Raw genomic sequence first — 27,982 nt, forward strand, 5'->3', positions numbered from 1 at the left:
CCAGTGTAACTTTTTTGACGACAATTTCAATTGTAAATCCAAATTGAAAATTCAAGAAAGAAGTCACACTGGCAAAAAGTCATACGAATGTGATTTATGTGGAAAGTTGTTTGCGCAGCGTGGTAGTTTAACTCAGCATAAGTTTACTCACACTGGAGAAAAGCCATACAAGTGCAATTTATGTCGAAAGTCATTTTCACAGGTTACTAGTTTGAATCGCCATGAGTTCACTCACTTTGGTGAAAAGCCGTATAAATGTGAGGATTGATGAAAATCTTTCACACAATTGCATAACTTGAAACGTCATCGGGTAACTCACTTTGATGAAAGACCATATAAATGTGATGAATGTGGAACATCATTTAAACAATCGAGAACTTTAAAAACTCACCTAAAGATTCACTTTGGTGAAAGACCACATAAATGTGATGAATGTGGAAAATCATTTACAAAATTGAGTCATTCAAAATCTCATCACATCATTCACACTGGCGAAACACTATATAAATGTGAAGAATGTGGGAAATCATTTACCCAATTGACTACTTTAAAATCTCACATGATGATTCTCTCTGGTGAAAGACCGTATAAATGTGGGAAATCATTTACACAATCGAGTACTTTAAAATGTCATTTGTTAATTGATTTCGGTGAAACACCATATAAATGTGATGAATGTGGAAAATCATTTACACAATTGCCTGCTTTAAAATCTCATCAGTTAATTCATTCTGGAGAAAGACCATACAAATGTGATGAATGTAGGAAATTTTTTTTACATTCTAGTAGTTTAAAAACTCATTTAGTAAAGCATTCTGGCAAAAGACCATACAAATGTGATGAATGTGGGAAATCATTTTTATGTTCAAGTGATTTGAAAACTCATTTAGTAATTCATTCTGGTGAAAGACCATATAAATGTGATGAATGTGGGAAATCATTTACACAATCTGGTACTTTAAAAACTCACCTGATAGTTCACTCCGGTGAAAGGCCATATAAATGTGATATATGTGGAAAATCATTTACTCAATTGAGTAACTTAAAACGTCACATGATAATTCACTCTGGTGAAAGACCATATACATGTGATGAATGTGGAAAATCATTTACACGATTGAGAATTTTAAAAATTCACCTGACGATTCACTCTGGCGAAAGACCATATAAATGTGGAAAATCATTTACACAATTGACTACTTTAAAACTCATCAGTTAATTCATTCTGATGAAAGGCCATATAAATGTGATGAATATGAGAATTCATGTCGGCAATTGGGTCACTTGAAAACTCTTTTTGTTATTTATTCTGGCGAAAGAGCATATGAATGTGATGTATGTGCAGAATCATTTACACAATTGATTCATTTAAAGTCTCATCAACTTAATCACTTTACTGCAAGACCGTACATATGTAATGTGAAAAATCATTTAAAAAATTGATTACTGTAAAATAATCATCAAGTAATTCTCTTTGGTGGTATGCTGTAATGTAAGTTTTGTGAATAATCATTTGCACGATTAAATAATTTCAAAATTAATGTAATGATTCACTCTGGTAAAAGATCATATGAATGCAACCTTTTTGTTACTTAGCAGCCGATTGTAGCAAGAATTGGCAGCGATGGACACTGTGTTTCGCCCATGAAGCTGGGATTGTTATTATCACATCGCTAATTTATTGTATGTTCTAAATGGCTACTGTGACAGTTACACCGTTATGGTTAGTAAATGGCAATTGCTCGCTGTACTAGTGAGTAGTCAGCCTTGTGCTGACAGCCTTTCGTGTTCACAACCGTGAATAAACAACACAAACCTGATTCACTCCCTTATTCAATAATTTATATGTATTTGTCATTATGTTATTTTGATTTTGGCTCACTAGGAGCTCCTTCTAAGTGGCCAAATTTAGGTGCTTCGAGGCCTAAATACAAAATAAACGTAACAATAGCACAAGTAAATAGAATTGAACTTGCAACAATACTAACATGGTCAGTCAGCGTTGTTGAAGTCTGGGCAAGATCATGCAATAGAATCGTTGTACCAGGTAACTAATAACTACTTTATCAGTATTGTAATCCATTGCGGGACTATCTAACGACATTCGCATGAGTGCATCCAATGTGACTGATTTTGAACAAGTGCACCAGTCCCCTAAAATTCTTTTCAGCAACGGAAGCATCGTTAGAAATGTGCAAACAATGACGGCAAAGTAATAAGCATTTCAATAATGTGAAGGACATTAGGCTACTAAAGAAGCATAGTTTTTGCAAAACATGATCAGCCAAATGGTATTTGCATTTTTGTCGGATTCCTCTCAAGGTCTGTTTCTGTTTGACGATAAAGCGAAACCAAATAAACTCTTCTGCATTTTGTCTTGCTTATTATCTCTGCTCTGCTCAGTAAATTGTATCAGCTGCATACTGCCTTTCTTAAAACCCGATTATTTATACCGTTACAATGTCACCATTGAGGGTGTAAAGTCACTAACACACAGCGGGAACATTTTTCAACTATGAAGACATGTGTTTTCCCTCGGATGTTGAATGACCTAGTTCTCCTTTTTAACAACGATTCAATGTCTTACTTAAACTTGTCGATTTTCAGTCTAACTAAACGATAATAATCTTCTATTTGTGAACCCACATGTCATGTCAGTCGATTGTCGTGCATCACTTTGTTCGATTTTGAGTTTACACTTATGTGAGCATTCGTTGCGCTTTCATAAATGTAGAATGTTTATATACCTGTGTTGTTTTTCAATATGAACATTCCTATTGTAAACCATCATTGACTTTTTCACAGTTTGTTGCCTGTTTTTCAGGTTATGTGTTGTTTACCCTGTAGTATATTTCATAGTATGCAAAAAACTGATTTTGTTTGGTCAAAAAAATGATTTTGTTTGGTTTTTGAAAACCGATCACTACGTCCTTGGTGGAGGGTTCTTGTTGCATCGAGTGCCATGGAAAGCTGGAGACAGTTATGGGTCTATTGCACAATCGCATGCAGTTTTACCATTCGTCATTATCCCTTAGCAAGGGTGGTCTTTGATGGATATGGTGGTCCGTCTATCAAAGACAATACCCATCAAAGACGAGGCATGAGCGTCCACCCGGTTGTTCACTTTATTGAAAGACCGTATAAATGTGATGAATGTGGAAATCATTTGGACAATTAGGTCATTTGAATACTCATTTAGTAATTCATTCTGGTGAAAGATCGTATAAATGTGATGAATGTGGAAAATCATTTGCATGATTGGGTAACATGAAAGTTCACAAGGTAATTCACTCTGGTGAAAGCAGGGCTGGGGAGCCACTGCAAAAAAACAGAGGCTCCGGCTCCAGCTCCGGAGCTATCAAGCATTCATCCACTAGCTCCAGCTCCGGCTCCGGAGCTATAAATTTTTAAACAGCGGCTCCATGCTCCGGCTCCATACTTTATCCGACTTATTTTTTTAAGCGGTATGCTATGCGCTTAACCGATGTTTTTACTTTACAGTGCCGGCAAAAAAATCTTTACATTCAGTCGGCAAAAAAAAACTTTACATGTAAAATCTGTAGAAATTCTTAGCTTACTGTTCCCGCCAAAAACATTGCGTCACAAAAACGCTTATAGTTACATCATTACCTACTCTCTGGCAACACTTCGCCGTAAAGCCATTGCTCTGCGTGCGTAGTGTTGCTTTCCAGCTTCGTGAATAGTAAGGGAGGTGAAATCGCACAATATGTTTCATTTTTTCAAAGTTTTGAGGTCTTGCAATAAAAATTTCAAAATCTAAAATGGGTCGAAAAAAGAAGCAAATGGAAGAAAAACCTCGTGCTTTGACTTTGTGAGAGAAGAGAGATTCTTTGATTGCTGTAGCCAGAGATATTGGGGTCTCAAGAGAGGCAATTTATCAATTAAAAAGGTGAAATATTCACTCATTGCAAAGATTTTGGTGATACATTGCCTCTCTGGAGACCCCAATATCTCTGGCTACAGCAATTACAGAATCTCCCTTCTCTCACAACATATACACGATGTCTATGAAACAATTAATTCCACTTTTAAATAAAAAAAACATATTTTCTTCACATTTATGGTTAATTATTGAACAAAATGAAAATTAGTTATCCCGAAATCTACCTTAATGGAAGTCAATTACTTCCAAGTAACATCAATACACACTCATACAATAAACATTCATATTAGTCCCGTACAAAACGGAGGCCAGTGACTTTTTGTCACAACCTCAGTTGACGTTGCCTGTCCATGCACCTTCTCTCGGACACCCGTCACAACTCTGTATAGTGCCTGGAGCGGAGCTGCTCTTCAGATTTGGAGGCTTTATTTGTGTTCAAATCTGTGGTGAGTCCTAGTGCCCGCTTTGCTGCGTCATTGACAACACGGAGGTTGGCCACAACTTTCTTGCCATGACGGTAGTTGTCTGAGGTGGTCCATTGTGCAATAGGGAGCTTGACAAATCTGGAGTCAATATTCAAGAGCTCAAACATGCTCCAAGAGTCATGTTCAATGAAGTCTTTGAGGGCTTTTGTGCCCAATTGATGTGAGGCTTGCATCTTCTGTTTTCTTGTCTGTGTACTGTCTGTCTGCGTACGTCATGGTACCTCAGCAATCAATATAGCCTTTCTCATCGTCTGTTTGTCAGATGATGTTCGTTCCGAGAACAGTGCCAAAGAGACCAATCTCTCTGAGAGATACCACATATGGTTTTGTAGCTTCTGTCTGGCCAGAACAACAAAGGAGAGAAATTTGGCAGGCCACTTCATTGGGTCTTTGCTGATACTGTCCTCTGCCTTGAGGAGGTTCTTCATTAGTGCCACGTCATTCGATGGTGCATCGGCAGCACTTGTGCACGTTAACTATGCTTTCGTGTAGAAGATTGCCAAGAGTACAGCAAGACTGGTGAGTGGTGATGTCTTCCAATTCTTCAGGAGCATATACATCCCCAAGCTGGTATCGGAAGAGTGCCACCTTAAACGTGTACAAAGTCTTGCTAATCCAACGGGCGTGGTGGAATGCCCCAGGCGCTTTGATGGTGATGGATCTTCGTCTGGCAGGGACGGTCCCTCCAAGAAATAGCAGTGTCAGTTCTGCCAGCTCCAGATAGTCATGTCGAAGTGTCTCCTTGATGCTGTTCTCGATGCTGTTCACAATTCAGTAGCTTGAAAGCTCATCAGGTAATTCACTCTGGTGAAAGACCACATAAATGTGGTTTTTGTAAAAAATCATTTTCACGAAAACATGTTTTGCAACGCCATCAACTAACTTCTTGTAAACAATTTACTGTTTGTGACTAGAGGTTCACTGATATATCAGTATTGCCGTTTTGACATGTTTTGAATTATTAGTTCCGCACATATTAACCAATATCATCACTGATAATTATAGGTCAAGGGTGTGCAACCGTCGGCTTTTGAGCCAAATGCGGCACGCAAAGAAGAATAGTGCGGCCTGCGAGTTCCAATTTTGAAACGTGTGTGGCCCGCGATTTTCCACATTCAATGTGATGAATGTGGAAAATCATTTAAACGATTGAATAACTTGAAAACTCATCTGGTAATACACACTGGAGAAAGACCATATCAATGTGGAAAATAGTATGCACAATCGAGTACTTTAAAAGGTCATGTGGTAATTCACTGTGGTAAACGACCATATAAATGTGACGAATGTGAAAAATCATTTGCATAATCGAGTACTTTAAAAGGTCTGGTGAAGAACCATATAAACATGATTAATTTGGAAAATTATTCACACAATTGAGCAGCTTGGAAACCCATCAGAAAATACACTCTGCTTAAAGATCATACGAGTGTGATTTTTGTATAAAAACGCTTTTACGAAGCATGTTTTGCAAAGCCATAAGCTTAGTTTTTGTCCAAAAGTTAAAGTTTGTTGCTAGATGTTTATTAATATTTCAGTATCGCCAATTTTGGAAAATTAATTTGCACAATTTTACCAATACTATCACCAATGCTGTTGATGTGATGTATGTAAAAAAATTATTTTCATATTCGAAAACTTTAAAGTGTCATGAATTCTGAAAGCATTTACTTAAAATTTTTGATTTTCAGTCTAACTAAACCGTTATAATCTACTATTTGTGAACTCACATGTCAGTCTGTCACGATTGTCGTGCATCATTTTGAGTTTACACTTTTGTGAGCATTTTTGTGCTTACATAAATGGAGAATCTTTACCTGAGTTTTTTTTAATTTAACTAATCCTACTGTTAACTACTATTGAGTTTTTCACAGTTTATTGCCTGTGTTTCAGGTTGTACGTTATTTACGCTATAATATTTTCCAAAGTATAAAATAAAAACGAAGAAGAAAAAAATGATTTTGTGTGGTCAACTAATCCATCTCTAAGTGACATCAATTATTCACTCCACCTTTTAACATGAATCAAAGTGAAGCTATCCCTGTAAAGCTTGAAGTACTTGAAGATTGTGAACCATATAGAATCAACAATCAAGAGCATGTAGTTGATGGTTCAGATGGTTTTCAAGCCATCAAGGAATCTGATCCATGTTTGTATCATCAACAAGAGTCGAATGCAAATCTTAGTTTGTGTCTCAATAACTACAAAGAAAATGATTTGCATACAACCAATGAAGCATGTTATCAACGTAACTTTTGTGACAAGAGTTTCAGTTGTAAATCCAAATTGAAAATGCATGAGAGAAGTCAGATTGGTGAAAATCCATACAAGTGTGATTTATGTGGAAAGTCATTTGCACAACATAGTAATTTAAATCAGCATCAGTCAATTCACTGGGGTGAAAAGCCATACAAGTGCAATTTATGTCGAAAGTAATTTTCACAGGTTACTACTTTGAAACGTCATAAGTTCACTCACTCTGGTGAAAAGCCATATAAGTGTGATGATTGTGGAAAATCATTTTCACAATTGAGTAACTTGAAAACGCATCTCCTAATTCACTGTGGTGAAAGACCATATAAATGTGATGAATGTTGAAAATCATTTAAACTATTGAATTACTTGAAAAATCACCTGCTTATTCATTCTGGTGAAAGACCATATAAATGTGATGAATGTCGAAAATCATTTAAACGATTGAATAACTTGAAAACTTACCTGCTTATTCATTCTGGTGAAAGACCATATAAATGTGATGAATGTGGAAAAGCATTTGCGCGATTGCGTGATTTGAAAAATCACCTGCTTATTCATTCTGATGAAAGACCATATAAATGTGATGAATGTGGAAAAGCATTTGCGCGATTGGGTGATTTGAAAAGTCACCTACTTATTCATTCTGATGAAAGACCATATAAATGTGATGAATGTGGAAAATCATTTGCACAACCGAGTGCTTTGAAAATTCATATGGTAATTCACTCTGGTGTAAGACCATATAAATGTGATGAATGTGGAAAATCATTTACACAATTGAGTAACTTGAAAACTCATCTGGTTATTCACTCTGGTAAAAGACCACATGAGTGTGATTTTTGTAAGAAAATGTTTATACGAAAGCATGTTTTGCAAAGCCATCAGCTTAGTTCTTGTCCAAAAGTTAAAGTTTGTTATTAGATTTTTATTGATATTTAAGTATCGCCAACTTTGTAGTATTAATTTCCACAATTTTACCAATACTATGATCAATGCTGTTAATATATGTAAAAAAATATTTTCATATTTTAAAACTTTAAAATGTCATTAGATTATTTCTACTGGTGAAAAGCTATGTATGTGTGATTTATCTGGAAAGTGATTTTCACATCATATTGCTTTATATCACCATAATATGACTCATACTGATGAAAAGCCATGTAATATAACCGATTGATTTCAAATTTGAGTCATTTAAAATCTCATCAGGTAATTCACTCTGGCGAAAGACCATATAAATGTGATCAATGTGGAAAATCATTTTTACATTCGAGTAGTTTGAAAACTCATTTGGTAATTCATTCTGGTGAAAGACCATATAAATGTGGAAATCATTTACACGATTGAGTACTTTAAAAACTCATCTGATGATTCACTCTGGTGAAAGAGCATTTAAATGTGATGTATGTGGAAAATTATTTACAAAGTTGAGTCATTTAAAATCTCATCACATCATTCATTCAGGTGAAAGATTGTATAAATGTGATGAATGTGGAAAATCATTTACAAAATTGAGTTATTTAGCATCTCATCACATCATTCACTCTGGCGAAAGACAGTATAAATGTGATGTGCAATTTTGAGTTTACATTTTTGTGAGCAATCTTTGCGCTTTCATAAATGGAGTATGTTTACCTGTGTTGCTTTTCATAATGAGCATTTCTATTGCTAACCATTATTGACTTTTTCACAGTTGGTTGCCTGTGTTTCAGCTTATGGGTTGTTCATAGTTTACCCTGTAATAACACTCCATAGTATGAAAGACCTGATTTTGTTTGGTCAACTAATGCATCACTAACAGAAATCAATTATTCACTCCCTCTTTTAACATGAATCAAAGTGAAGCAATTCCAGTAAAGCTTGAAGTACTTGAAGATTGTGAACCATGTAGAATTAAAAACCAAGAACACGTAGTGGATGGTTCAGATGGTTGTCAAGCCACCGAGGAATCTGATCCAAGTTTGTATCATCAACAAGAGTCGAATACAAATCTTAGTTTGTGTCTCAATAACTACAAAGAAAATGATTTGCAAACAACCAATAAAAATGTTGTTGGTGTAAATTTTGTAACAAGAGTTTCAACTGTGAGTCCACATTGAAAACTCATGAGAGAAGTCACACTGGTGAAAAGCCATATAAATGTGATTTATGTGGAAAGTCATTTTCACAGGTTACTACTTTGACACGCCATAAGTTCACTCACTCTGGTGAAAAGCCATATAAATGTGATGATTGTGGAAAATCATTTACACAATCGAGTAGTTTAAAAACTCATCTGATGATTCACTCTGGTGAAAGACCATATAAATGTGATCAATGTGGAAAATCATTTACACAATCGAGTCATTTAAAAACTCACCTGATGATTCACTCTGGCAAAAGACCATATAAATGTGATGAATGTGGAAAATCATTTACACAATTGAGTCATTTAAAACCTCATCAGTTAATTCATTCTGGTGAAAGACCGTATAAATGTGATGAATGTGGAAAAACTTATTTACAGTCGAGTGATTTGAAAAGTCATTTGTTAATTCACTCTGGTGAAAGACCATATAAATGTGATGAATGTGGAAAATCATTTACACAATTAGGCAACTTGAAAACTCATCTAGTAATTCATTCTGGTAAAAAACCATATAAATGTCATGTGTGTGGAAAATCATTTACACAAATGAGTCATTTAAAATCTCATCAGTTAATTCACTCTGGTAAAAGACCATATAAATGTGATGAATGTGAAAAGTCATTTTTACATTCGAGTAATTTGAAAACTTATTGGGTAGTTCATTCTGGTGAAAGACCATATAAATGTGATGAATGTGGGAAATCATTTACACGATTTGGTAACTTGAAAAGTCATTTGGTTATTCATCACTCTGGTGAAAGACCGTATACATGTGATGAGTGTGGAAAATCATTTGCACATTTGAGTACTTTAAAAACTCACATGATGATTCATTCTGGTGAAATAGTATATAAATGTGATGAATGTAGAAAATCATTTACACAATTGAGTCATTTAAAGTCTCATCAACTAATTCACTTTCCTGCAAGATCGTATAATGTGGAACACCTTTTTCAAAATTGATTTATGTAAATAATCATCTAGTAATTTACTTTAAATATTAAATCGCTATAACATTGCAATTATTGTAAAAAAATCATTCGCACTGTTGAAAATTATATTTGCATTTAAAATGTCAAACGACGATTTATTTTCATGAAAACCCTTATACATGTGAACACTGACATCGTGTTTTTACTGAAGTCAGCCATTTCAGAGCTGCAAGAATTCCCTATATTTCTGAAAACAATTACTTAAACTTCACTAAACCATTATAATTTTCTAATTGTGAACCCACATGTCATGTCAATCGATTATTGTGCATCAGTTTGTGCAATTTTGAGTTTACATTTTTGTGAGCAATCTTTGCGCTTTCATAAATGTAGAATGTTTATTGTTTACCTGTGTTGTTTTTCTATTGCTATCTGCTATTCAGGGCCTGATTAAGGCTCACGGGGGCCGAGGCACAGCTAAGTTTAGGGGCCCCGTTTGGCAATCGCTTTCAATGCAATGCCATGTAGTCTCTGTGAATGATGAAATATGGGCTAACAAATAGTTCAAGCAAAACTATAACTTCATAAATATTAATTTAGCCAATTCACCTACAACTTTCTAACAGTATGCCTGAGCAGCAGTGGCCGAGTGGTTAGCGCGTTGGGCTCGCAGTCGAGAGCCTGCGTGTTCAACTCCAGCCACCCGCACTTGCTGTTGTTTCTCTGGGCAAGAAACTTTACGATAATTGCCTCTACCCAGTGATCGATTTCGAGTAATGGGTAGTACCAAATTTAAGTCATAAGTAGCCTAGAGTAGACAACCGGATACAGACATTGCAGTCGGCTGCAGCGTGGGTCAGGTGTACGTCGGAAGGCGTACACCGATGCATAGCGCTCAAGTCCGCTTTCCTGCAATGCAGGATAAAGATAATAAAACAAAACAAAAGTATGAACAGTTGAACACTCTTATACTTGTTACAAAAATTATTGGATGAAAGTCTCTCTAACAGATTGGAAATTGAGCTCATTTCAATTTCATACTGGAAACACTAGCAAAATATATGCTACATTTGAATTTGAACTAGCAGAGTTTATTAACTGATCCTTGAAACCAGTGCTGTGTTAAACTCTTTGTTAAACACCGATGCATAGCGCTCAAGTCCGCTTTCCTGCAATGCAGGATAAAGATAATAAAACAAAACAAAAGTATGAACAGTGGAACACTCTTATACTTGTTACAAAAATTATTGCATGAAAAATCTCTCTAACAGATTGGAAATTGAGCTCATTTCAATTTCATACTGGAAACACTAGCAAAATATATGCTACATTTGAATTTGAACTAGCAGAGTTTATTAACTGATCCTTGAAACCAGTGCTGTGTTAAACCCTTTGTGGGCCCCGGGACCAGAATAATTGTGGGCCCTCTATCGTCAAGCAGACCTATAATATTGTGTATATTTTCACTGCACCGACATGGAAATGTGGTTCGTTTCAATAGACTTTCTCACTAGTTTAGAAAACAACACAAGTGTAAGTAACCGCAAACACAGGTCTATCATTTCTTAGCTACACCTTTGCTCGGAATGAATGCCAAAAGTGTCAACCATTTCTAATAAAAAAAATACTGGCAATGGAACATATCAAGCATATCGGTCACGACGCGGTAATACCATCGTACAAAATTTTGACTGTTTGAACTTTGCCGCCCAGTGCCGCGCAGATAAAACCAAAACTGTAGAAATTATTAATTTTCATTCAGATTTGGTCATCTGGTAACATTATTGTTTTTCCCATTTTTATTTTTTATTTGACAACATTACTTGTTCTGTCAACCAAGGTAAAAACATTGTAATTGTAAACAAAAACAAAAGCAATGTAAAGCGTTTTGAGGATCAGGTGTTCAATTATTTTTATTCAACATTATTTCATTCCAAGGCAAAGCTTTCATAATTTTATGCAGGCATTCAAGTCTAATTAAAGTTTTTAGGGTATGGTAGCCTAGGTTATAGTGGCAAGAATAAACAGGTCCTTGTGTTAAGAATAATTTTTGATTTGTACCGTACAACATGTGATAGCCAGGCTTATAAGGTTTTTGAAGATAAGAGCAATTTCATGTGCATATAGGCCTATTCAGAAAAAGTAAATGCAGACGAACGTTTCTGCTAAAAATACAGGACAGGTTTTTCCTGCTGGCAACATCACTAGTCAAGGATATTTATAATTATGGTATTGTATGTAAATGTTAAAAATGAAATGATAGTTAAACTATCTGAAATGCTATTTTGCTTACACCTAACAATTTTTTAAAACAAAACACTTTTATTGGTGAAAATAAATTGAATTTGTGAATTCACAAAGGGCCTCACCCCATTTTTTTTATTTTACTTTTTGTGCTTTCCGATTTCTTTCAATGAAAAGAAATTGAATATGTGAATTCAAAAGGGCCCTCCAGTTTTGTTTTTTTATTTAACTATTTGTGATTTCCGATTTCTTTCAATGTCTTCTACTGTAAACTAAATGATACTTTAAAAAAAACAGCCAAATTTTTCAAACCTATCGGTAAACACATAAAAAATACCCTATCATTTTTACATTGATTTTTAAATGGGCCCAACTACAGCAATTGGGCCTACAGCAATTTTGAAATGGGCCCAACTACATTACTTCAACTTCTTTATGGTTTCTCCACAGAATCCTCACTGAGTGAACTTTTTAGGCATGATGCTTCTTACCAGTATGTTTAAGCATATAATCATTATCGAAGTTTCACCACAAATGAAAATGATCAAAACAGTTGTGCCAAAAACACTTTGTGGCAATTGGGCCCTTTTTGAATTCATATATTCAATTGCATCAAACCTGTTATATGTTAAATACATTTCTGCAGATCATGTTACTAACGTTATCGCATTTTAACTTTGTTTTTAGAGATGTTTCATTGTAGTTAGGGCCCAAATTTGTATAATAGGGCCCAAATTTACCATCTTTACCAAAAAAATTACCATCACCAAATCAACAAACCTTTGATTGCGGCGGCAATTGCCGTATGCTTAGTTTAATCAAATGAAATTTTATGCGCTTCTTCATCCTGTCACACGGTGGTAATCTAGAGCATTAGGCAAGCTGTTTTATGCGCTGACAATGCTCTTGTGAACTGTAAAAAGTATGCAACCTTGTAAATACTGGCTTATACGAATCATGTTGAAGAAGTTAAAAAGTGGAATTTACCTATAGTAGGTTATCAAACAGGGGGAACAAAAGGAAAAGTTAGGGTGGTATTTTGCAAAATTTGTAAAGAGTTTTATGATGGATACAAATAAGAATTAGAGAAGCTACTGGTCAAGTTAAAAAAGTAGTACGAAATTTGCATTAATTCAACGTTAGCCAACGTTGAATCGGTGTGGAAGTGGCGAGTTTAGCTGACAGGGGTCTAAAATTATCGCTTTATCAACGCAACTTTTATCAAAGCACGCTTGATATCTATAAGACATAACTTCCATGGGTATAATTGAATTTCCGCAAGATGATGATGTTGTTTTTTGCTAGTTTGTTTTATTTGTTTTTTGTCATTATTTCATGTCGTCAAGTTATAGCCTATCTATTTTGTGAGTCGTGCAAGGCCTGGTGCGTTGCGCTTGAAATGGCTTTGCCCGTGGTAGGATTTCTTTGTGGGGTTTTCTTTGCCTGCCTTGCTCTTTGCTATGAGCTAAACGCATCAAGACGTGTTCCCCTTACGACCATCAGCACTCTTGATAACGCACCATGGCCGATCTTCATAGCAACTGTCCATACAAATCTTCAATATATCAGCTAAAGTTATGTAGGCTAATAAAGTTATAGCCTATATATGTTTATTTGTTTTGTAACATTTTTTATTTTTTTATTTTCCCTTTATATCTTAACCCTTTGCTTTTCAACGTTTTTTTGGAAGTTAACTGCTCAAGGGGGGGCCGTTTTTGGATCAAATTCAATCGGCTGTTACGTGTTATCCGCTGGTGATATTTCAACAGAAGTTGCACTAGTGTGAAAACAAATCGTTTGTCTATAAGTTTGAAAAGTCATTATTTTAAAATTTTATATGTTAAACTTGATATTTCAATTTTTGCAAAGGTACCCAAAAACGACAATTTTGATTTATCTTGCCGCTATTTAATTACCATGCTAATCCGATTTCATGCAAAGTTCTGAATAACAAAGAGCTCAATCGACTGCACGAAGTGTGTGTGCGGTGTGCCGAATCATTGCATTGGTAAAGATTTGCGAGCAAATCTTATTGTAAGCTACTCACTGATTCTAAAATAGTTACAATCAGAATAATATTGTTACACGAATTTGAAAAAAAAACAAAACTGCGTTTGTTGTCTTACATTTTTGTCCTAAACTAATGCATTCCGAAACTCATGGCTAGCTTCTAGTTTTATGGAACCAAATTTCTCATAAGTAACACCTTAGCCTGCTTGAATAGCTGTTTACATCTTCGTTTGTGTATTTTAGGTCTACAATTGAGTTTGTAGTATGAATATTTTTAGTAGAGAGAAGACAATTGAACAAGTTGTTGAAATTATCTGAAATTTCTAAGTTCAAATTAGGTGCTTTTGAAATTGTGGATTTGTGTCAAGTCGCATCACAAATATCATGCAGGCTCCATCATAAGTCATTTCGCTTACGGGTGTTTATAAACATGACTCATAAATTACATCCACAAAAAATACAGCATTTACATCAACAAAGCTAAGTTCGAAGCCCACTTTTATTGAAGATTGCGTCAATCAATTTGAAAATACATTTTTAGTCCTCCAGCGTCGAAACAATGCAACAGCGAATTGAGGAACATGCGTAAACAAAGGAAATGTGAAATAACCCACAGTCAGCAAATCTACATAAATTTAACGTTTACAAATGTTGAATCAATGAAAATAGACTGGATTGCTAACTGGGTCCTTATTGTTTGAAGCACAAAAAATACGCGTAAAGGCGACAACATCAGCAAGGCAGTGATTATGTTTCTGGCCAAAAAAAAATTAACTTTTGACTTCAAAGATAAGAATGATTATAACGAAGCTTCAAAGTTTGTCGTAAAACATTTTACAGAGATACAATAAACATAATCACTTTGTGCCAGATTGTGAGAAGACTTCCTAGATTCTTTCCAACCATTTGCATGATTGCAAATTATTTTCTATAACTTTATATTGCCAAAAAATGGCTTCTTTGTTGAAACAACGTGGCTACAATTCTATAAAAAATTCTGAGGCCTACTACATTGAAGTAATGAAAAATTTTTTGTGATTTTGCTGATGACGTTTTACAATATCCGAGAAGTAAAAAATAATAATGATGAATTATTTTACAAAACCGTGGTTTGCAAGCGCTTCACAAAAAATTGTTGGGGGAAAATTTACTATTAGACGTAAAACGTTTGTAAAAGAAAATTGTCGGTTTACGTATTTATAATGTTTATTGCGCTGTTATCGAATTATAAATTGCCTGTGTTGTATACCTTTGTGGTTGCCGGCCAGCTTAGAGCAGCATGCAAACTACGCGTTTATGGTATTTGCATCGTGTTATGATTCTCGAAAATTTCCCACAAGGTCTTTATTTTTATCGTGATATTTTCTGCCTCTTCTGTCCTAAACTTGAAGTTATTGTGCAGCACAATCCACATCGGTTTTTAGACTCAGTCTTCATTGAAAATCTTTTGTGTGGTGCATCATTTCAAGTAGTGTCTTCCACTAAACTGTTACACAAATCGTCCAGAACCAGGTTGATTATTATGTATCTTACAGCTGTTGAGAGCCTGTTATTGTATGTGTAGAATTATTACTGTAGATGTCTGACTAAATTCATGCCAAAGTCGAGCAAATTCTGCTTTCGGGATCCTTGCCGTTATTTACGGTATTTTTTGTTGATAAGTTTAGGCAGCATTTTTCCAAGATAAATGAAGACATCGGTATTGTTCGTCATTTAGATTTAGTTTTCTCAGCATTGTTTATTCATTCTTTGATTCACTAGTTTGTCCCACTTTTGGTATAATCGGATCGTTTATAAATGGCGGGTCTTCACAATAGCCGGCCTCTTATACATTGGGGCAACGTATTCAGATGTTGAATCAATGAAGAAGAAAGCTGATTTGTTGTTTGTCTTATGTGACGCCTAACTTTATGCCTCGTCTACATTACAAAATATTTTGTAATGTACATTATGTACATTGTACATTTTGTTTGTACATTACAAAATATTTTGTAATGTAGATGAGGCATTATCATCTTTATTTTGCGCTCTTTGGAACAAAACACAGTGCACTGTGAAACAAAAATACAGGACATAACAACAAGTAGGCGACATAAAGCAGGGAAGGGACGCCATCGAGTTAGCTGCTATACGTGTAAATGGAGCCTATCTCACAATTTTGAGTGTATCTCACAATTACTGTTTGCAAAAACGCTATTTCTCCGGCTTCTCCAAAAAGCATTTGCAGTGATACATTTCCTCAATTGCAAGTTTTGTCAATGAGAGCATTTCCATAGAACGTTTATTTCGAAACCAGGTTTTCGTGTCTTTACCCAAGAGAAGATTTCTTATTGTAACGTTTTTTATTCGTCAATGAATATTATCTGCTTGAAACAACTGTTTTGAATAGTTTGTGGCCTCCATAGCCTACTATCTTGATCGTAGATTGCTATTCTTCTTTGTAGAGCTGATAACGCAAAAAACGTTTGCTATTATTGTTTCTAATTAACAGCTTTGCGATCACTGGCTTTTCTTTGTAGCATAAGAAATAACGCGCTTTGTATTATTGAGGTCAAACCAAACAAAGGAAAGCAAGAGGATGCTTCTCTCTGCTCGCGCATATCAATGCACGAAGCAATTATGAGCTTATGGCTTGTTATCGCAATGTAATCCATTTCACGCTTTGCTGGAAGTTAGCTAGAAATAGCAAAAATTCACTAAAATCTTGAATTTACAAGAAAACTACACAACTTTTAGCATCAAATTTAATATCATCAGATCCGCCTGGCAATTTTAGGAAAAGTCAAGAAAAACCAAGTGCATGGCGTTACTGTGCTTCAAATAATTAAAGGAAGTTTGAGGGGGGGGCCAAATCTGGCCTCCCTTTGAGGAGCAAAGTGTTAAATTTTTCTGAAGGTGTTGCGACCGTGCCAAGTTTTTTTCAACTCAATAACTTACTTCGATCACAAGCACGTTTTAACGTTCGCGTTTTGTCGCTTCTACCTTTTTCTTGACCTTTGCTATGTTGATGTGTATTGTTTGGATATGATGGTCAGAAATAAAAAAACAACTGAACTGAACTGGATGAACGGAATGCTTCCGATTATATGGCATCGCGCGTTCATGAACGGGCAATTTTGCGTCCAAGTGTTCCCGTGACAACCTCATCCTCCGATACAGCATCTGATATTCCTATTCTTACTAGTCCTTCACTGTTAGTGTATACGTAAATCAAGGTAATCTTCTTGCAGGGAACTATTAATTTGTTACCGGTACCTGGTTGAGTAATTAACTTTATTTTATAATTCAACGTCTCTAGATGTCGAATTAATGAAAAACAAACGTAGATGTCTTATTGGGCATTGTTACACATTATAACCCGCCAGGAAAATTAAATCGATTTGTGCTAACTCAAAGGTTGAATCAACCCAAAATTAACTTACTTCCCCCCCCCCCCCCCGTGTGTTATTTAACGTGAATTACCATAACATTATGCATATCGCGTTGCTCGCTTTATCGCTACTTTTGGTATGTTTTGGTTTTGGTTGCAAGTTTTGGTATAATTTTTTCATAACAAACATTCACAGCAATTGCCGGGCAATTTCAACTTTTGCAGTTTGGCCTCGGCAACGTTTTTGCCGAAATAAAATATACTAATTTCGAAGACTGTGTGAGTGTTTACAGCAAGTAAAATAGTCCGAGGAGAGGTCTTGGTGCGATGTTTCTTCTGATTAAACTCCTGCTGCTAGTAAATGAAACACGAAGATATTTTGAACAATTTTTCGCTTAACTAAGTGCTTATTTTGCTGCTGCATTTTCTTCAATTGGATCTTGCAATTGCACAACTTGGAAGCATGAAAATGGATTAACTGTGTGAAAAAAGTAAGAATCGCTGTTAATCTCCCAAGATTTTGGAAGTGTGATATATATATATATAAACCATTATTAATTCAACTACAAAAAGTTTGCGGTACCATTGGTTTCATGTACTGCAAGGTACAATCATCAGGCGCATACTGAAAAACACATCAGCAGAAAATTAAAAGCTATACGTCAAAGGCAATTTTTTTATCAAGCAAAATTTGAAACTTAATTATACTACTTTTTAGGAATTCATTTTTGTGCGCATTGTTTGTGCTTTTATGAATATAGAATATAACTTGCGATATGTTATGACATTGCTAATCGTATTGTTAACCATTATTACTGTTAACCATTATTGAATTTTTCATTGTTATCTGTGTTTCAGGTCTTAGGCTGTACTTTTAAGGTACTTTGTTTGGTCAACTAGTACATCCCGTGTAACGATTGATAAATAATCATCACATAACTCTTCATTGTTTGTTTCTTGTTGGTTTGATCAGGACTTGTTAATAGTTTGTGGTGTTTTCTAAAGTTTATGAGAACAAGTTTCAACTTAACAATAATAATTAAACTTTGATTAAAATTCAAGTGACATTAAACCTTTGAATATGAATCAATATGAAACAATTCCTGTGAAGTTTGAAGTTCCTGAAATGAGTGAATCCTATGAATTAAACAGCCAAGACCATTTGGTGGATTATTTCAATTGCGCTTCGAATTCCAAGAAATCTGATACACCTTTGCATCATAAAGAAGAATTAGGTGCTAATGTTAGTTTATGTTCCAAGGAATCAAATTGTTTGCAAACAACAAGTAATGAACACTTGCTAGAAATTCCAGAGCATTGTTCTGGAGAATCTTGTCTCAAATCAAGCAAAACCAGAAGTGACTGTAATAGTCTTTTTACAGGTTTCAAATCAACCATGGAAATTTATCATTTAATCCATCACAGAAAACTTCTTCAATGCAGTTTTTGTGATGAGAAATTTAAATATAAGTCCCAATTGCAAACTCATCTGCAAATTCACACTGGGGAAAAGTTTAAATGTGATTTATGTGAAAAGTCCTTTTTATATGTTAGTTCTTTGAAACACCATAAGCTCACTCACTCTGGTGAAAAGGCATACAAATGTGATGAATGTGGCAAATCATTCGCACGATTGGATTATTTGAAAGCTCACCTGATAATTCATTCTGGTGCAAAACCATATAAATGTGATGTATGTGGAAAATCATTTGCACAATTGAGTAACTTGAAAACTCATATAGTAATTCACTCTGGGGAAAGACGGTATAAATGTGATGAATGTGGAAAATCATTTACACAATCAGGTACTTTAAAAACTCACCTGATAATTCACTCTGGTGAAAGACCATATAAATGTGATGAATGTGGAAAATCATTTACACAATTGAGTTATTTAAAATCTCATCAGTTAATTCATTCTGGTGAAAGACCATATAAATGTGATGAATGTGGGAAATCATTTACACAATCAAGTACTTTAAAAAGTCATTTATTAATTCATTCTGGTGAAAGACCATATAAATGTGATGAATGTGGAAAATCATTTACACAATCTAGAACTTTAAAAACTCACCTGAAGATTCACTCTGGTGAAAGGCCATACAAATGTGAGGAATGTGGGAAATCATTTTTACATTCGAGTAATTTGAAAACTCATTTGGTAATTCATTCTGGTGAAAGACCGTATAAATGTGATGAATGTGGAAAATCATTTACACAATCAAGTACTTTAAAAACTCACCTGATAATTCACTCTGGTGAAAGACCATATAAATGTGATGAATGTGGAAAATCATTTACACAATCAAGTCATTTGAAATCTCATCAGTTAATTCACTCTGGCAAAAGACCATATAAATGTGATGAATGTGGGAAATCATTTTTACATTCGAGTAATTTGAAAACTCATTTAGTAATTCATTCTGGTGAAAGACCATATAAATGTGATGAATGTGGGAAATCATTTACACAATCAAGTACTTTGAAAACTCACCTGAAGATTCACTCTGATGAAAGACCATATTAATGTGATGAATGGAAAATGGAAGATCATTTACACAATTGACTTCTTTAAAATCTCATCAGTTAATTTATTCTGGTGAAAATCATTTACACAATTGGGTAACTTGAAATGTCATTTCGTAATTCACTCTGGTGAATGACCCATGTGATGAATGTGGAAAATCATTTACACAATTGAGTCATTTAAAATCTCATCAACTTATTCACTTTCTTGCAAGACCGTATGATGTGGAAACTCATTTCCAAAATTGATTAATGGAATTGATAATCTAGTTTACAATTCAATTTGGTGAAAATCCCTAATGTTTTAATTACTGTGAAAAATCATTTCCACGATTGGATATAATTTGAAAATGCATGTAACGATTCACTCTGGTGAAGGATCATATGAATGCATCCTTTTTGTTATTCAGCAGACGATTGTAGGAAGAATTGACAGCAATAGGCACCGTGTTTCGCCCATTACCTGGGATCGTCCTTATTGCATCACTAATTAATTCACTGTACAGTCTAAATGGCTACCGTGGAAGCTACACTGTTATGGTTAGTGAATTGTTCGTGGTTAGTTGAATTGTTCGCAGTTGTTGGCTGTACTAGTGAGTACTCAGCCTTGTGCTCATAGACAGGAAGAACGCTCCCTTCTTCACATAAGAGTTTTGCTGGAACTATAAAAAAATATCGCTGTCATTCTTGCTACACTCGACTGCTGAGAAACACATGTTTTTTGGAAAAGTTTTGATGGCTAGTGTGGACTGTGGAAGCTACACTAGTATGGTTAGCGAAACACAATGCTCGCTGTTCTATAGTGAGTCGTCAGGCAGTACTGATGCCATGAAGATCGCTCCTTCTCAACTGTAAAACTTCAAGTTAGCTGTAGTGATTTTAGTCTGATTTCGCTGTATTATGCATTGTTTAATTGTGTGGAACTATTATATGTCAGTTTTGTTTTGTATGTTTTTCGTTTGTAGTGCTGGTGTATTTGTCTAACTACTTTTACTGTGTGTTAGTTTGTCAGTGGCAAGAGATGTTTTTACTTTGATCAGAACTACACTTCCATGGACATTCCTTCTGCTTTCATGAATATAGAATGCAACTTGTCTATTCCTCAAGTTAGCCGTTAGAAGCACCACAAGCTAGTTTAATCATTATGTTTCTGTTATATTTTTTTGTTTGGTGATTTTGTTTTTCGTTGGTGATGCTTGTGTCACATTACTTTCTGTAAAATAGAAATAGAAGACAAGCTTTTGTTTTATCAGTAACTTCAAAGATCATGTCCTCATTCATTCTGGTGAAAAGCCGAATAAATGTGATGTATGTGAAAAACTGTTTTTGTGTGTTAGCAATTTAAAGCGTCATAAGATGATTCACTCTCATGTAAAGCCATAGGAATAATCCTGCCTCCTCAGTCAAAAATCATTGCGGCGTCTCTGGAAAGAATCTGCCCCGAAAACCGATCACTACGTCCTTGATGGAGGGTTTTGTTGCATTGAGTGCCATGGAAAGCTGGAGACAATTATAGGTCTATTGCACAATCGCATACAGTTTTACCATTTGTCATTATCTCTTAGCAAGGGTGGTCTTTGATGGACATGGTGGTCCGTCTATCAAAGACAATATCCATCAAAGACACAGCATGAACGTCCACATGGTTGTTCACTTTACTGCAGACACCGAGTTCGTTGGAAAGGAGGAGCAGTTCTTGTCTCGAGCTTCCAACAAGGAAGGATTAATTTATCTAATTTCTGATCAATGAGGAAAAGAAGCTGCAATGTGATCAACACACCAGGTGATGCAGATGTTGACATCGTCAAGACGGCAGATGGACAGCTCTCATCGACATAGTACGACTTTAATTGGTGAAGACACATACCTTTTAATATTGTTATTACACTATGCTGATACTGATTACTGACCCAGACATTAAAGACCTTTACTTCCGCTCCGACAAAGCTTACGCAACGAAGATATACGACATCAACAAACTGAAAGCAATCATCAGACCAGACATATGCTCACAGCTCCTCTTCATTCATGCATTTACCGGTTGCGATTCAACGTCAAGGATATTTGGTATCGGGAAGAAGATGGCATTCAAGAAACTAGTGAAAAGTCAACCAATAATCAAAGAATGTGCAAATTGCTTCATTCTCCCAAATCAGACAGACCACATCATTAAGGATCTTGGAAGGAAAGCTATTTTTGCAAAACATGATCAGCCAAATTGTATTTGCATTTTTGTCGGATTCCTCTCAAGGTCTATTTCTGTTTGACAATAAGCCGAAACTAAATAAAGTATTCTGCATTTTGTCTTGCAAATTATCTCTGCGCTGCTCAGTAAAACCATATAAATGTGATGAATATGGTTAATCATTTGCGAAATAGGTGGAAAGCCATAGGAATATGATTGATATTATACAAAAAAAAATTCCCTAGTTACTAATTTGAAATGTCAAATGACGATTTGTTCTCATAAAAACCCTTATTGTATGTGAGCACTGACATCGATTTTTTACTGAAGTCAGCTAATTTCAGAGCTTCAAGATTTCTCCACTAATTCTGAAAACAATTGCTTAAACGTGTCGATTTTCATTCTAACTAAACGATTATAATGTACTAATTGTGAACCCACATGTCATGTCAGTCGATTGTCGTGCATCATTTTGTGCAATTTTGAGTTTACACTTTTGTGAGCATTCTTTGTGCTTTCATAAATGCTTTTGTTTAGTCAACTAATGCATCACTAACAGAAATCAATTATTCACTCCACCTTTTAACATGAATCAAAGTGAATCAATTCCAGTAAAGCTTGACGTACTTGAAGATTATGAACCATATAGAATCAACAATCAAGAACACGCAGTGCATGATTCAGATGGTTGTCAAGCCACCAAGGAATCTGATCCATGTTTGTATCATCAACAAGAGTCGCATGCAAATCTTGGTTTGTGTCTGAATAACTACAAAGAAAATGATTTGCAAACAACCAACGAAAAATGTTGTCAGTGTAACTTTGGTGGCAAGAATTTCAATTGTAAATCCAAATTGAAAACTCATGAGAGACGTCACACTAGCGAAAAGCCATGTAAGTGTGATTTATGTGGAAAATCCTTTTCACAGGTTACTAATTTGAAACGCCATAAGTTCACTCACACTGGTGAAACGCCATACAAGTGTAATGATTGTGGAAAATCATTTACACAATTGAATAACTTGAAAACCCATCGGGTAGTTCACTCTGGCGAAAGACCATGTAAGTGTGAGGAATGTCGAAAATCATTTACACACTCCAGTACTTTAAAAACTCACCTGATGATTCACTCTGGCAAAAGACCATATAAATGTGAAGAATGTGGAAAATCATTTGGACAACTGGGTCACTTGAAAACTCATTTAATTATTCATTCTGGTGAAAGACCATATTAATGTGATGAATGTGGAAAATCATTTACACACTTAGGTAACTGGAAAACTCATTTAGTAATTCATTCTGGTAAAAAAACAAATAAATGTTATGTGTGTAGAAATCATTTACACGATTGAGTAATTTAAAAGCTCACCTGATGATTCACACTGGTGAAAAACCATATAAATGTGATGTGTGTGGAAAATCATTTACACAATTGAGTCATTTAAAACCTCATCACCTAATTCACTTTCCTGCAAGACCTTATAATGTCGAAAATCATTTTCAAAATTGATCAATGTATATAATCATGCAGTTATTCACTTTGATGGTAATCGTTGTAAAAAATCATTTGCACTATTAGATAATTTGAAGAGTCATGTAATGATTTACTCAGGTGAAAGATCATATGAATGTATCCTTTTTGTTATGTAGCTGCCGATTGTAGTAAGAAATAACAGCGATAGACACCGTGTTTCGCCCATAAAGATAGGATCATCATTATCGCATCACTAATTCGTTGTATGGTCTAAATCAGTGGTCTCCAACCTGTGGGTCGCGACCCCGAGTGGGGTCGCCTTAACTTTTCCTGGGGTCGCCACAACTCACCATATTCAATTTATTATCGTTTCAATTTATTACCGAAAAAAAGACTGATACTTTTTCAAAAATTTTTTTTGTTCTACTTCTAGTTCGCAACCTTTGCCTGTGTTTTGGACTCCTTGGAGTACAGCTACCTCGCATCACAATTAAACCATTGTGGTGCATTAATCAAAAACGCAATAGTTGCGACAAGTAGGACACAGATCAAAAGCATTGACGATGCTAGTTTAGACTAACTTTTTATTATTCAAGGTGACTCCAGAACGTGCGAATAGTTATTTATGCAGGACTGGTGTAGTGTGCAGACATTTCACCGGCTGTTTACGGTTTATTTGCAGCTAGTAGTGGTAATTTGTAGTTACAGTACCAAGTATAGCTAAATAATATACAAAAATGGCAGCAAAATAAGACCAGAAAAAGATCAGTATGACGAGGCTTTTTTAAAACTTGGTTTCACTGAATTTAATGGCAAACCAAAGTGTGTGATCTGTCTTAAAATTCTAGCAAAAGAATCGATGAAATTAAACGTCATTTTAAAAAAAATCATCCAGGCTGCGTGGATAAACCATCTGATTTTTTTTTAAACGTAAATTGCAATCTCTTGCGTCACAAGCAAGTGTGATGAAAGCATTTACAGCGGTAAATAAAGCTGCTGTTTATTCTTCGTATGTCGCCTCTTATCAGATTGCAAAGCAAAAGAAAGCCCATACAATTGGAGAAAAAATGCTGCTGCCAGTATTGAAGGAAGTTGTGAAAATCATGACTGGAAAAAAAGAGACCAAAAAAACAGTTATTTTGGAATACTTTTGTGTAGCCACATTTCTCTGTAATTGCGCGTACTTACTCTTATTATTTAGTTTCAGCATTACTTGAAATATTTTTCTCCGTATCGGAAAACAAAATGGGGTCGCATGTAAATGCTGATTTCATTTTCATTTAAATTGGGGTCGCTTCTTAAAAAGGTTGGAGACCACTGGTCTAAATGGCTACCATGGAAGCTACACCGTTATGGTTAGTGAACCGCAATTGCTCGCTGTACTAGTGAGTACTAAGGCTTGTGCTGATAACCAGGAAGAATGTTCGATGTGGAAAATCATTTGCATTTGAAATGTCAAATGACAATTTGTTTTCATGAAAACCCTTATACATGTGAACACTGACATCGATTTTTTACTGAAGTCAGCGAATTCAAAAGCGGCGAGAATTCCCTAATTCTAAAAACAATTACTTAAATGTGTCAGATTTTCATTTTAACTAAACGATTCTAATTTACTAATTGTGAACCCACATGTCATGTCAGTCGATTAACGTGCATCAATTTGTGCAATTTTGAGTTTACACTTTTGTGAGCATTCTTTGTGCTTTTATAAATATAGAATATTCAATTATTCATCTGTGTTGTTTTTCAATATGAACATTCCTATCGTTAACCATTTTTGACCTTCTCACAATTTGTTGCCTGTGTTTTAGGTTATAGGTTGTTTATCCTGTAATATATTCCATAGTAATATATTCCATAGCATTATAGAACTGATTTTGTTTAGTCAACTAATGCATCACTAACAGAAATCAATTATTCACTCCACCTTTTAACATGAATCAAAGTGAAGCAATTCCAGTAAAGCTTGAAATACTTGAAGATTGTGAACCATATAGAATCAACAACCAAGAACACGTAGTGGATAGTTCAGATGGTTGTCAAGCCACCAAGGAATCTGATCCATGTTTGTATCATCAACAAGAGTCGAATACAAATCTTAGTTTGTGTCTCAATAACTACAAAGAAAATGATTTGCAAACAACCAATGAAAAATGTTGTCAGTGTAACGTTTGTGACAAGAGTTTTCATTGTAAATCTAAATTGAAAACTCATAAGAGAAGTCATACTGGTGTAAAGCCATACAAATGTGATTTATGTGGAAAGTCATTTTCACAGGTCACTAATTTGAAACGCCATAATTTCACTCACTCTGGTGAAAGACCATATAAATGTTATGATTGTGGAAAATCATTTACACAATCAAATAACTTGAAAACTCATCGAGTAATTCATTCCGGTGAAAGACCGTATAAATGTGATGAATGTGGAAAATCATTTACACAATCTAGTACTTTAAGAACTCACCTGATGATTCACTCTGGTAAAAGACCATATAAATGTGATAAATGTGGAAAATCATTTACACAATTGAGTCATTTAAAACCTCATTTGTTAGTTCATACTGGCGAAAGACCGTATAAATGTGATGAATGTGGAAAATCTTATTTACATTCTAGTAATTTGAAAAGTCATCTGATAATTCATTCTGGTGAAAGACCATATAAATGTGATGAATGTGGAAAATCATTTACTCAATTAGGTAACTTGAAAACTCATCTAGTAATTCATTCCGGTAAAAAAACAAATGGCTGTAATTTGTGTGGAAAGTCATTCACACATTTGAGTCATTTAAAATCTCATCAGTTAGTTCATTCTGGCGAAAGACCATATAAATGTGAGGAATGTGGAAAATCATTTTTACATTCGAGTAGTTTGAAAACTCATTTGTTAATTCATTCTGGTGAAAGACCATATCAATGTGATGAGTGTGGGAAATCATTTACACGATTAAGTACTTTAAAAACTCACCTGATGATTCATTCTGGTGAAAAACCATATAAATGTGATGTATGTGGAAAATTATTTACAAAGTTGAGTCATTTAAAATATCACATCATTCATTCGGGCGAAAGATTGTATAAATGTGATGAATGTGGAAAATCATTCACACTTTCGCATACTTTAAAAGCTCACCAAATGATTCACTTTGGTGGAAGACCATATAAATGTGATGAATGTGGAAAATCAAATTTACAAAATTGAGTTATTTAGAATCTCATCACATCATTCACTCTGGCGAAAGACAGTATAAATGTGATGAATGTGGAAAATCATTTGGACAATTGGGTCACTTGAAAACTCATTTGATAATTCATTCTGATGAAAGACCATATAAATTTGATGAATGTGAGAAATCATTTAAACGATTGGGTAATTTGAAAAGTCATTTGGTCATTCACTCTGGTGAAAGACCATATAAATGGGATGAATGAGGAACCTTATTTACACTTTCGCGTACTTTAAAAGCTCAGCAAATGATTCACTCTTATGAAAGATCACCTATATTAATGCATCGTTTTTGTTACTGTTGTTAGTGATAGACACCGTGTTTCTCCTATAAGGCTGGGATCGTCATTATCGCATCACTAATTTATTGTTTGATCTAAATGGCTACTTTCGCCTATGAGGCTGGAATCGTCATTATTGCATCACGAATTCGTCATCAATATGTTGTAAATAGCTACTGTGGAAGCTACATCGTTATGGGTAGAGAATCGGAATTGCTCGCTGTAGTACTAGTGAGTACTCAGCCTTGTTCTGATAGCCTGGAAGAACGTTCTTTTATTCACAACCGTGAATATACATTATACAACACAACTCTTATTTGCTCCCTTATTCACTTTTTCACATAATTTATACAAATAATTTATTTTCACACCAGTCAGTTCCATCATAAACAGCTAAAGATCGATTTGGTTCAGCTTGCAGCAAGATCATCTTCAGTTAAGCTTAATCAAAATGAGCATGACATGTAACCGAGTCGTTCATATCAAGCATTGTTGTGGGTTTCATACCTGTCTGAAGATATTTCATTTTCTTGATTTACATAATTTATATTTATTTGTCATTGTGTTATTTTGATGAATAAATATTAAGAGATACTTTTATTTGGTTGAAATGTCAAATGACGATTTGTTTTCATGAAAACTCTTATACATGTGAACACTGACATCGATTTTTACTGAAGTCAGCTAATTCCAGAGCTTCAAGATTTTTCCTCTAATTCTGAAAACAATTACTTAGACTGAAAATCGACAAGTTTAACCAAACGATTATAATTGTGCACCTACATGGCATGTCAGTCGATTGTCGTGGCATCATCTTGTGCAATTTTGAGTTTACACTTTTGTTAGCATTCTTTGCGCTTTTATAAATGTAGAATGTTTACTTGTGTTGTTTTTCAATATGAACATTTCTATTGTTAACCACTATTGACCTTTTCATAGTTTGTTGTTTGTGTTTC

The 27,982-nt window shown here is 34.9% G+C and overlaps 1 protein-coding gene across 1 annotated transcript; it reads left to right on the forward strand.

Moving 5' to 3' along the window:
- Positions 1-4: 4 nt before the first annotated feature.
- On the forward strand, positions 5-27,977 carry LOC145786502 (uncharacterized). Its single transcript, XM_082598170.1, is given in 9 exon segments — positions 5-1,214; positions 4,195-4,350; positions 4,938-5,089; positions 6,439-6,637; positions 7,007-7,446; positions 8,756-9,503; positions 18,979-19,866; positions 22,866-23,221; positions 25,711-27,977. Coding segments are annotated over 9 exon segments (4,605 nt in total). The 5' UTR covers positions 5-559; the 3' UTR covers positions 26,722-27,977.
- Positions 27,978-27,982: the final 5 nt, after the last annotated feature.

Source organism: Aplidium turbinatum, chromosome 2, assembly GCF_918807975.1.
Source record: "Aplidium turbinatum chromosome 2, kaAplTurb1.1, whole genome shotgun sequence".
NCBI lineage: Eukaryota > Metazoa > Chordata > Ascidiacea > Aplousobranchia > Polyclinidae > Aplidium > Aplidium turbinatum.